Below are 13,346 nucleotides of genomic sequence, written 5' to 3' on the forward strand. Positions count from 1 at the left end.
CACTGAGAACATCACCCTGAAAATTTCTTCATCGCCAAAAGGATCGAGTGTAGAAACACTTTTTGGACTGATTTGAAACATTGGTTTTCCATTATCGGATTTGTTCGACGCACAAATATAAATTTTGGATCTGGGTTTGCAACCCCTAAGCAGATTTCTACCCTGCACTTATGAATATGCATGTATGTATGTATGTATGTATGTATTATGTATGTATGTATGTATGTGTGTATGTATGTATGTATGAATGTATGTATGTATGTGTGTATGTATGTATGTATGTATGTATGTGTGTATGTATGTATGAATGTATGTGTGTATTTATGTATGTATGTTTGTGTGTATATATGTATGTGTGCGTGTATGTATGTATGTATGTATGAAGTGGCGGACTGGCCAGGTTGCCAGCTTTCCCAGTGGCAAGTGGGCCCCTGTGCCTATAGAATCCATATATGGGGGCCCGTATTAGAATCTAAGGAGCCCAGCCCCATCAAGTTTGAGAATTTTTTATTCACTCTTGGAAGAATGCATTATTTCAGCCTGGCTGTGTTTGCAGACAGTTGAAAAGAATGCTTTTAACAAAAACAAAAAAAATTATATAACATTGGGGTTGCAGGTGGGCCCCCTTGTAGTTGTGAGAGGGTCCACTTAGTCTCCTGGCAACCATATTTTTAAACCCAGAGCGCCACTGTATGTATGTATGTATTGTCGTTACTGTCTTGTTTTTGTTACCATTTTTACCCCTCCGCAAAAAAAATTTCAAATTTTATTTAATTTGCTTTTCGCGGGAAGGAATGTTTCATTAAAGTCATGTCTCGCCTTGACCTTCGAAACGTGGAGTAGATGAAACAAAGGCGACTGAAGAAGGAGAATTTTCCTTGTATTGTATGTCCTGTACTCTATTTTTTCGTTAAGAAAAATGTCCATTTCCTTGGTTTTGTATTTATGTTTTCGTTTCTCATTGTGTTCGACGTTTTTTTGGTGTCCTGTACCCATATATGCATGTATATATACATGTAAAGGTAGGTACGTACATATGTGTATGTATATATGCATATGTTTTACTTTATTTATTAATTAATTTATGTATGTATGCATATATACGTGCAGATTTGTATGTTTTGTTTTATGTATGTATTCTCATGCATATAGTTGCATATCTAGACATGCTCATATATATTTAAATGATAAACTTCTGGAAAGTTTTACAGACTTTTACAGTTCCACTGATGGATTGGATCTGTAGTTTCGAATTAGATTTTTCTCCTCTTTGATTTTGAGAGGCCAAATTTCTCAAGATTGGTATTTAGGCAGTGTGATACATATCCCAGTGCTCCAATAATTACAGGTATAAACCTGGTATGTAAGTATGTATGTATGTATTTTACTGTTTTGCTCTTTTACTTGTTTCAGTCATTTGCGAAAGAATAAGTATCAGGCTTAAAAAAAGAAATAATGGGATCGATTCGTACAACTGAAATTTCGTCAAAGCGGTGCCCCAGCATAGCCGCAGTCTAATGACTGAAACACGTATGCATGCTTTTATAATTTGTATAACGCGCGTGTGTGCAAAACTGCTTCATCAGCCTTGCCCAAGATATCTCATAACATAATCTATAATAACCTGACTGAGATCGCCATTGCGTTTGGCTACCTTGACACTGCGGTAATCTCGTATGCTAGAATCGATAATGAAATCGTTCTGCGTCTTTGAATAGCCAGTAATTCTATTGGAAATTTACCTGAGCGTCTCTGGAAAGATCATGGCGCTTCATTCAAATCTAAGGTGCAAATTTATCCCAGATCTATTTTAATGGTTTGAGAGGTGGACTGCATACAAAAATCAAATCAACTTTTGTGGACACGTATCACGTTAAGCGTTCGCTTTCGGACGAGCTGTCAGAATCGTTAGCACACCGGGCGAAATGCTCAGCGGTATTTCGTCTGCCGTTACGTTGTGAGTTCAAATTCCGCCGAGGTCGACTTTGCCTTTCATCCTTTCGGGGTCGATAAATTAAGTACCAGTTACCCACTGGGGTCGATGTAATCGACTTAATACCTATGTCTGTCCTTGTTTGTCCCCTCTGTGTTTAGCCCCTTGTGGGTAATAAAGAAATAGGTATTTCGTCTGCTGTTACGTCCTGAGTTCAAATTCCGCCGAGGTCGACTTTGCCTTTCCTCCCTTTGGGGTCGATTAAATAAGTACCAGTTACGTACTAGGGTCGATATTATTGACATAATCCCTTTGTCTGTCCCCTCTGTGTTTAGCTCCTTGTGGGTAATAATTAAATAGGCATTTCGTCTGCTGCTACGTTCTGAATTCAAATTCCGCGGATGTCGACTTTGCCTTTCATCCTTTCGGGGTCGATTAAACAAGTATCAGTTACGCACTGGGGGTCAATGTAATCAACTTAATCCGTTTGTCTGTTCTCTCTGTGTTTAGCCCCTTGTGGGTAGTAAAGAAATAGGTATTTCGTCTGCCGTTACATTCTGAGTTCAAATTACGCCGAGGTCGACTTTGTCTTTCATCCTTTCGGGATCGATAAATTAAGTACCAGTTACGCACCAGTGGGTAATAAAGAAATAGGTATTTCGTCCGTCTTTACGCTTCGCCTTCAAACTTCGCTGGGGTCGACTTTGCCTTTCAGCCTTTCGAGGTTGATGAAGTAAGTACCAATCAAGCATATAATCGACTTACTCCTGACCACGAACGTGCTAACTTGGTGCCAAAATTTGAAACTAATATTTTCCTAAGGCGGTGAGCTGGCAGAATTTTCAGAATTCTTAGCGCGCCGGGGAAAATGCTTAGCGGCATTACGTCCATCTTTACGTTCTCAGTTCAAATTCCACCGAGATCGACCTTGCCTTTCATCCTTCCGCGGTCAATAAAATAAATATCAGTTAAGCACTGGAGTCGATGTAATCGGTTTACCTCCAGCCTCGAAATTACTGGCCTAGTACCAAAATTTAGATGCTCAACCGAAACGAATCACCAGGGTACACTTTATTGCATTATGTTATAGAAAACAATGTAATTATGTGTATATTTCTGTACGTGTGTGTGTGTGTTTTCTTTGACAGGCATTCACAAAGTGGTATGGCTCTTTTGTTTACATCAGGATGGTTCGTAGGGTTAGAAATCATCTGTGGTTGATGTATGCGTTTTACATGTGGATGTTGTGCGCATGTGTGTGTGGCTATGAATAAACTTGCATTCGTGGGTGTGCGTTTCACCGCAGAACACAGGTAAGCGTTTCACAACTATTTATGTGTGTTGTTTGTTCTTTCTCGAACCATGCCTGGCTCATAAGGGCCGGTTTCCCGGTTTCTTTGGCGTATAGGTTCTCCACCTGGACGGGACGCCGGTGAGTTGCAAGATGCAGGAGAAAAGTGTGAGAGAAAGTTGTGGCGAAAGAGTCAGCAGAAGTTCGCCATTACCTGCTGCCGGAGTCGCGTGGAGCTTAGATGTTTCGCTCATAAACACACACATCGCCCGCTCTGAGATTCGAACCCGCGATCCGTCGACCGCGAGTCCATTGCTCTAACCATTAGGCCATGTGCCTCCACAAATAAAAGCTCTCTTTTAAAGCCTAGTCAGGCTCATGGGCTCGCTTTCCCGGTTTCAATGGCGTATGTGTTACCCAGTTGGACGGGACGCCAGTCCATCGCAGTGTTACTCATTTTTGCCAGCTGAGTGGACTGGAGCAACGTGAAATGAAGTGTTTTGCTCAAGAACACAACGCGTCACCTGGTTCAGGAATTGAAACCACAATCTTACGATCATGGTGCTGACACCCTAACCACTAAGCCACACACCTCCACATTTATGTGTGTGCGTATGCATGTATTCCATATGTACGTGTGGTTTGGGGAATGTAGTCACCCAGGAGTCTCAAACGGAGAAACTCTGAAATGTTTTATAAATTTTCAGTTGTGTGTGCATAGATCGCAGATCAGCGAGTTTCTCCACGTTGATCCTCTATTTCTTGGCATTGAGATGTCATAACGTCGGTACTACGGACATGTGATTAGAAAGTCTCAGGAAAGAATCGCAAAACGGATCCTTCAAGTCGTGCCAACTGGCAAGAGATTTTGGATAGACCAAGAAAGAAATGGTCGGATAATATGCATAGTCTCAGTAGAGCACGCTTGGGAATCCGGTTGGAAAGTGTAATGAAGGTTACTTCTAACAGACCCCTCAAGAAGAGGACTCTATCCCCCGAAACTTCCAAGGGATAGTAGACGGAGAATATGTATGTATTTTTTATCTTTTTTTGAATTTTATTTTATTTTATCTAGTTTCAGCTCACGAGCTGTGGCCATGCTGGGGCATCGCCATTCGGTGTTGCTACATGATTTTACTTCACGAATGCATTTTAGCACTTGACATTTGGTGCATGAGAGAGTTTGATGCAGCTGCCCTGATCTGCATCTCCTGCCGTGAAGTTGGTTCATCTGGGACACCTGACAGGAAGAGATCCAGTTTTATTTCAAAAACATCTGCATCCACCCCATGCAGGTCTCTCAGGTCCTTCGGGAGGATATTGAAGAGCTGTGGACCACTGAAGCCCAAGCTATTGCAGTATCTTGTCCTACATCTTGATGGCATATTTGGAGTCCTTGGCACTATGCAGTGGCGCCCAGTTCTAGCATGTATGTATGTATGTATGTATGTATGTATGTATGTATGTATGTATGTATGTATGTATGTATGTATGCATGCATGCATGCAGGCATGTATGTATGTATGTATGCATGCATGCATGTATGTATGTATGTATGTATGCATGCATGCATGCATGCATGCATGTATGTATGTATGCATGCATGCATGCATGTATGTATGTATGCATGCATGCATGCATGCATGTATGTATGTATGTATGTATGTATGCATGTATGTATGTATGTATGTATGTATGCATGTATGTGTATGTATGTATATATGTATGTTTGTATGTATTTATGTATGTATGTATGTATTTATGTATGTGTGTATGTATGTATGTATGTATGTATGTATGTATGTATGTATTTATGTATGTATGTATGTATGTATGTATGCATGTATAAATGACACTATCGAGACATACAGCGTATCTTGGGCATTTTAAAACCCGGCGGATCCAACCCTCTCTGAGTTCGAACACAACCGATTTCTTCTAGGAAGAAAGGGAAAGAAAATGAGAAAAAAAAGAAACAGATAAAGAACAGACTTTGGTGTGTGTGTGTTACAAGCAGTTATTGAGCTGTGATGTAACCAGGTACTTAAATAAGAAGAACGCGAACCCATCGAAAAGTTACATCAATTAAGGTAGACAGTAGCTTCCTCGTTTAGTTTTGATCGTTATTTCTCTCATTAAATCCATTCACCAATTAAATTTGGAAAAAAACAAAAACTTAGAGTTATTTCCCTTACTAATTATCAAATCACATTTTCATATCTTTTGAGATTATTTGTGTGGGGGGTTGAAAATAATAATAATAATCCTTTTTACTATTGATACAAAGCCTGAAATTTTGTGGTAAGGGTATAATCGATTACATCGACCCCAGTGTTCACACACAGTGTTCAACTATTACTTAATTCATCAACTACGAAAGAATGAAAAGCAAAATAGACATCGGCGGAATTTGAACTCAGAACGTAACGACAAATGAGCTTAATGTATAAAATGCTCAGATGCATTGCAGCTTGTCGGAAGGGGTCAAAAGAGGGACCAGAAAGCAGCGATAAGTCGAGTAAAGAAAGACAACACTGAAGGCCTGAAGTACATGCGTAGTACAAATGATAATAATAACACGAACAGACAGAAAAAGGGAACAGTAAAAGAGGCGTAAAGTGCAAAGGATGCATAATCACAATGACTTTATTTCCTCATAACTTTATTGATATTTATATATAAAAAAATAAAAAAATAAAATAAGATTTATTAGCATAAAAGTCATGAACACTTCCGAAAACGTATCTACATAAAATATCCATTCAAAAATGTGCATTACCAAGAAAGTTACGAAGAAACAAAATCGTTGGCGTTTGGGGTACCAAACTGTAGTTATGTCGCATAAGGTTATCTTATGATCAATAGTACATCATTTGTAATCATCCCGTCCTTCTATTTCTGTTTTCAGGTAGTCTGCTCTTGGACTGCATTACCGAACATGTCATCTCCTTTTAAAACGATTCGTATGTTTATTTATTTTGTGGTTTATTCTGTACACAGTGCACGCACTTGTAGCTTTCATTATAGCCCTTTTTTTTCTACTTGACTTATTGCCGTTTTCTGGACCCTCTTTTGACCCTTTTCCAACCAGCTGTAGTACACCTAGCCACCACATACAATAAACACATTATTATTATTATGGCATAACTTCGGTATAAGTACCAGATACATTTCAAGAAAGTGTTTTTTTTAATAAATATATGGGGAGGGAGATTAGGGTTTGGGTTAGGGATGGGAGAAAAGGGTTTCATTATAGCCCCCCCTTTTTTTTTACTTGACTTATTGCCGTTTCCTGGACCCTCGTTTGACCCTTTTCCAACCAGCTATAGTACACCTGGCCACCACATACAATAAACACATTATTATTATTATTATTATGGCGTAACTTCGGTATAAGTCCCGGATACATTTCAAGAAAGTGTTTTTTTTATATATATAGGTGGGGTTAGGGTTAGGGGTGGGAGAAAAGGGTTTCTGTAATCTTCAGAAATGTAAACAAAGTCGCATGTGTACTTATACCGAAGGATCACCATTATTATTATTATTATTACAGGACAGATTGTTTGGCTACCATTTCTAGCACAACCAATGTCCTCACAAGAAAATCCCCGCTTTTCTCTATATCCTCTTTTACCGTTTTCCAATCAACTGTAATACACCTGAGCAATACACATGAGGTATATTTGGCTGCTATTCGGATATTAATATATCTCCCCCAGGGGCCCCTGTCCCAGTATTAAAGGGTTTTTTTCCCCCCGACTCTGGTCAGCTATATTGTAGCTTTCATTATTGCCCTTTTTTTTTTACTTGACTTATTGCCGTTTCCTGGACCCTCTTTTAACCCTTTTCCGACCAGCTGTAGTACACCTGGTCACCACATACAATAAACACATTATTGTTGTTATTATTATTATTATTATTATTATTATGGCGTAACTTCTGTATAAGTACCGGATACATTTCAAGAAAGTGTTTTTTTTTTATATATATATGGGGGGTTAGGGTGGGAAAAAAGGGTCTGTTATCTTCAGAAATGTAAACAAAGTCGCGTGTGTACTTATACCGAAGGATCGCCATTATTATTATTATTATTATTATTATTATTATTATTATTACTACTACTACTACTACTACTACTACTACTACTAGACAGATTGTTTGGCTACCATTTCTAGCACGACCAATGACCTCATAAGAAAATCCCCGCTTTTCTCTCTATCCTCTTTTACCGTTTTCCAATCAACTGTAATGCACCTGAGCAATATACATGAGGTATATTTGGCTGCTATTCGGATATTAATATATCTCCCCCAGGGCCCCTGTCACAGCATTAAAGGTTTTTTTCCCCCCCGCTCCGACCCTGGGTCAGCTGTTGTTTATATGAAACCGACAGCAAGGTACTCGTCTGCTGTATTCGTAACTTCTCGACAGGAGAGTTCCACTATCCAATTTAACGCGCGCCGTGTGGCCTTCCTTTCTCTTTCGCCGGTCATAAACGGTGTAGATTCATACAAGGTAAAAGTCGATATATTTATACACATATATATATATTTTATTTTGTATTGAACTCACTATCAACAATGTCTGATACGTGGAGTGATATCCAAGCTGCCAAAACGAAGCAGAGCAGCATGAGAGCCAAACTGTTAGAAAGGAAACGAAAAAGAGAAGGTATGGTTGCTGAAATGACAAATGCCGAGTCGTCCAGTTCGGGCTCTTTGTCGGCCGCTGGCATTGCTCAAAGTCAAACACCCCGTGTACCGTCGCCTACCCTTGCTCCGGATAGCTCTGTTAAAACCGAATACATTAAAGTCGATGCCGAAATCAAAAAGAAGCTATTGCTTGTGTTGTGTGATATAAACCTAGACATACCTTGTAATGCCACTCAGATCGCGGAGCACACATCTAAAATGTTAGGAAGAGAAGTGAAGCTGATCGTCATTGAAGATCTGTTACAGCAATTGTCCAGTCAGCAGTTACTTAGCATCGTTTCGAAAGAATCTAAAGATCAAAGCCACATCACCGTAACCTCTCTCGATCTGAGTAAACTCAGCGCTGTTACGAACACTTCGGAGAATTCCTCAAACAAAAGAAAGAGAGAAAACGATGATCAAGACAGTTCGGAAAATTCAACGAAACACCTCAAATCATCATCATCTTCATTGAACCAGCCCGATGACAGCATCGAGAGTTTACTTTCCATGCAATCAGCGAAAGAAAGAGAACATAAGAAAGTACAAGAAGAAATCTTACAATTACTTAGCAAACCTACAGCGAAAGAACAATTTCTTGTTGAGAAGTTTAGTTCTCAGGGCGGTGCTCAGCTGCAAGAATTTTGCCAATATGGAACGAAAGACGAATGTATGAAAACCAACCAGGTATCCGAACCTTGTAAAAGACTTCATTTCAGAAAAATCATTCATAAACACACAGATGAATCGCTTGGTGATTGCTCGTTTCTTAATACATGTTTTCATATGGATACATGCAAGTATGTTCACTACGAGATAGACTACCCCGAGAAGAAAAACCAACTGGCTTTATTGAAGAAAGAACTGTCCTTAAGTAAAAAGACTGGTATGAAGGATGGCACCGTGACCATGTTTCCGCCTCAGTGGGTCCAGTGTGATTTGCGATATTTCGATATGTCCGTTCTGGGGAAATGTGCCGTAGTTATGGCTGATCCACCCTGGGATATTCACATGGAGTTACCTTATGGAACCATGAGTGACGATGAGATGAGAAAATTGGATGTACCTAATCTTCAAGACGACGGTTTCCTGTTTTTGTGGGTGACGGGCAGAGCTATGGAGTTGGGAAGAGAATGTCTGGAGCTGTGGGGTTACAAAAGAGTTGACGAATTGATCTGGGTGAAAACGAACCAACTTCAGAGAATCATAAGAACTGGACGTACCGGCCATTGGCTAAACCACGGCAAAGAACACTGCCTTGTTGGAGTTAAAGGTGATCCAAAAGGCGTGAACAGGGGCCTCGACTGTGATGTGATCGTCGCAGAAGTTCGAGCCACAAGTCATAAACCGGACGAAATCTATGGCATTATAGAACGACTTTCACCTGGAACTAGGAAAGTCGAACTGTTTGGACGACCGCACAATGTACAACCAAACTGGATTACCTTAGGGAACCAAGTGGATGGAGTACGGCTTAAAGATCCCGATGTTGTGACAAGTTTTCAAAAACGCTACCCCAATGGAAACTGTATGGAACCTCCGAAATAACGTCTATTGTTTACTGAAAGGTGACAGGAGAAAGAATGGGTGAGAGGGATTGTGTGCATCTGCGAGAGAGGGTGGAATAGGAAGTTCATTCATTTCGTTTCAAAACTATTCATTGTCTATCATGCCAATATATAAAATTCTATTTGAAGAATCAACGTTTTGCTACTCAAAACTGCAAAACTGATTATCAATGAAACTCAGGTAGCTCTTCATACTCTTATATACATAAGACGGCCCTCTTCGGATTTCCGAAGAATTCCATTACTTCCGAAATTCTATATAAAATCCTTTATTCTTTGTCTTTGCTATTACGTATGTATTTCTCATTTTCTGTTTTGTTTTGTTTTATTTTTTGAAATTTTCTAATCTAAAATCAAATATAGATTCTGGTTGTTAATACACATCACCCTCACCATGTTTTATCAACAATAATCACGATTTTTATGCATTCTGGAATAGTCACCTTAACAAACAAATTGCGCGCGTATGTGTGTGTTTAGCTTCAGGTAAACCTGATACAACAGGTCTTTTGACAGTTGTTCCGGTGAAATGGCAGAATCGTTCCCGCGCCAGACAAAATACTTCGCAGCATCTCTTTCGACACTTTATGTTCTGAGTTTACATACCTATTTCTTTATTACCCACAAGGGGCTAAACACAGAGCGGACAAACAAGGACAGACATAGGTATTAAGTCGATTACATCGACCCCAGTGCATAACTGGTACTTAATTTATCGACCCCGAAAGGATGAAAGGCAAAGTCGACCTCACCCCCGAGGTCAACTTTGCTGTTCATCCTTTCGGATTTTTTGTAAGACTATGGCACAAATGGAGATTTAACTGCTGTTTTCAGCAGATAAAACGCCTGCGTGCGATCAAGCTAACATGAGAACTTCTACGTGGACTTTCGATCTGCTAGAAATAGCAGCCTTAAATCACACCCTACTGTCTTAGAAAATAACTTACTAGATAATACTGGTGTCAGTTTGAACCGCCTCCCCAAAAATGTTAGCCCTTGTGCATATAATATAGTAGAAAGTATTATTATTTTTATTGTTTGGGTACTACTTAAGAAGGGTGGTGCCGGTGCGCGCACTCGCGTACTCTCGCATCTGCGCTAGCTAGTCATGACTAGTTGATCCTACAACGACTACCTAGCAAAGTAAATAAAACACTAAATAATTTTTTTAAAACAAAGTAAATAAAACACAAAAACACAAAGTAAGGATCGACTAGTCACGACTAGCTAGCGCGAGTGCGCGCACTGGGACCACTCTTCTTAAGTAGTACCTATTGTTTGTCTAGCACACGGTTCAGTGTTGCTATTTTTTGTAAGACTATGGGCATAAATGGAGATTTAACTGCTGTTTTCAGCAGATAAAACGCCTGCCTGCGATCAAGCTAACGTGAGAACTTCTACGTGGACTTTCGATCTGCTAGAAATAGCAGCCTAGCTCCCTTAAATCACACCCTACAGTCTTAGAAAATAACTTGCTAGATAATGTGGTGCTGGGTCCCCAGCACAGGAAAAAAAGACCGGTTGGTCACGGCTGGAATGTTTCTGATCATTGGTCTAGTTGATCAGGACTAGTCTGGGGTTAAACTATAGCAACTGTGTAGAGACTCATACAGTAGTTGTACGTGTGTATAATTTTATATACACCCACTTGCTCTGTATGTATACATTTAAAAGACGTGTGTCTGTTGTGATTTCAATTCCTGAACCGGGCGACACATTGTGTTCCTGAGCAAAATGCTTAATTTCATGTGGATCCAGTCCGCTCAGTTGGTCCGGTCTTGAACCCCTATCTTACCCAGGATATCGATCATCTGGAAGCCGTTCAGCGACGTGCAAACCAAAAGAATACCCCCCATCAGGCATTTGCCATATTCTGAACGCCTTACTTCCCTGGCATGGACACATTGAAACTCCGATGTCTGGCAGCTGACTTGGCAGACACCCATAAAATTATCAACCATCTTACAAACAATAACTCTGAGCACCTTTTCAAACTCCACCTGTGGACATATTTACAAAGTCAGAAAACAGCACAGTTCCCATGACTTTCGGAAACATTTTTTCCCGCTGAGAGTTGCTGAAGCATGGAACAAACTGCTGGCATCAGTTGTTAGTTGTCGGAGCACTGCATCCTTCAAAACTTCCATGCTTCCTGAGATTCGCCAACACTACACCTGATTTTCTCCCTTCCATACACATGCAAGCATGTATCTGACTCATACACTGTTCGCTTTCCAGACATTTGTACATTACTGCATATACTTTTTGACAAGTTGTGGTGCACCTGAGCACTGTATACAATAATTTCATTATTATTATATTATTTAAGATGAGTAATCATGTGACAGACTAGTGTCCCATCCAGGGGGAGGAGAATATATACACCTCAGAAACTGAGAAGCCAACCCTTAAGAGTCTATATCAGTGCTCTGCAACCAGTATGCTCCAGTACAGTGGTGTGCCATGGGTTGATGCTAGGTGTGTCACAATGTAACCTGAATATAATGTTTTCCCCTGCTCTTTACTCTTTTACTTGTTTCAGTCATCTGACTGCGGCCATGCTGGAGCACCGCGTTTAGTCGAGCAAATCGACCCCAGGACTTATTCTTTGGAAGCCTAGTGCTTATTCTATCAGTCACTTTTGCCTAACCGCTAAGTTACAGGGATGTAAACACACCAGCATCAATTGTCAAGCGATGTTGGGGGAACAGACACAGACACACAAACATGCACACACACACGCATACATATATATATATATGACGGGCTTCTTTCAGTTTCCGTCTACCAAATCCACTCACAAGGCTTTGGTCGGCCCGAGGCTATAGCAGAAGATACTTGCTTAAGGTGCCATGCAGTGGGACTGAACCCGGAACCATGTGGTTGGTAAGCAAGCTACTTTCATCAAATTTGCCATGACAGCGTTACAAAGAGTAGCTTGTGGGCTGGACAGAAACATTAATGAGATGAATAATGAAAAAAAAATTGAAAAAATATGATATAGATGGGAGAAGACAAAAAATACCCACCGATTTTTTGCTTCTCTAATACATTATTCTTTTTTTAAAAAAAATAAAATGTGGTATTAAACCTCTTACTTTAGTTTATTACAAATAATCTTTTTGTCATTATGGAGATATGTACTTGCATAGCAAGTGACTCGATCTGAGATCGTGTGCTGGAACGAAAACAATTGCAGCGTGGAAGGTGTTTGTAAGCCATTTAAGAAACACACAAAAACCGTTAAATTCACTTCAACATTTAAACCGGACATATCTGGCTAAAATATTCTACCTGATTTGTCGTCAGATCAGACAGTTCTGACCTCTCACACCTACCCTACAATGCTATTTAAAATAAACAACCACCTGATCGAAATCTCAAAGCTATGGGATAATGCATGGCTAATTCAAACCAATGTGAATAAATAAGCATTACGTTTGACAGAATAATCTGAATGCTAAAGGCTTAAATTTAATTTGTCAAAATATTTTCGTCGCTTTGAGACTGCGACCTGTTCACTGACAAAAGCAAGCTACTTACCACACAACCACTCCCTATACATTTAGTTATATTTTCAGTTCAGTTGTGTCATCGAATTTTGAAAAGAATATAAGTGTACCACAAGTGAAAAAATGGTCACAGAGCATTGGTCTACATGACTTGGGAAGGAATTTTATCCCTTGTGTCTATGCGTACATTTGAGACAATATATTAATGCCACCAAGCTTGGAATTTTGTTTGAGTTAGCCTGAGTATTTATGAAATAAATGATGTATTTCATAGGTGGTCCCTTATAACTTCATACCAGTGATCTTTGTGGGTTTCCTTGTGATTTCTCATACTCTTTTTTTTTACTTGTT

At 39.8% G+C, this 13,346-nt stretch overlaps 1 protein-coding gene across 1 annotated transcript; it reads left to right on the plus strand.

The window, feature by feature from the left end:
* The first annotated feature begins 7,645 nt into the window (after positions 1–7,645).
* Positions 7,646–9,774, plus strand: LOC115222362 (N6-adenosine-methyltransferase catalytic subunit-like). The gene has a single exon (XM_029792558.2). It carries the CDS (start codon positions 7,805–7,807, stop codon positions 9,461–9,463), a length of 1,659 nt encoding a protein of 552 aa, XP_029648418.1. The 5' UTR covers positions 7,646–7,804; the 3' UTR covers positions 9,464–9,774.
* The last annotated feature ends 3,572 nt before the right edge of the window (positions 9,775–13,346 follow it).

The sequence above is a fragment of the Octopus sinensis genome, linkage group LG19 (genome assembly GCF_006345805.1).
Source record: "Octopus sinensis linkage group LG19, ASM634580v1, whole genome shotgun sequence".
Classification (NCBI taxonomy): domain Eukaryota; kingdom Metazoa; phylum Mollusca; class Cephalopoda; order Octopoda; family Octopodidae; genus Octopus; species Octopus sinensis.

Excerpts from the sequence above, each read along its gene's own strand:
- LOC115222362 (XM_029792558.2), top strand. The coding sequence starts at position 7,805 with ATGTCTGATACGTGGAGTGATATCCAAGCTGCCAAAACGAAGCAGAGC.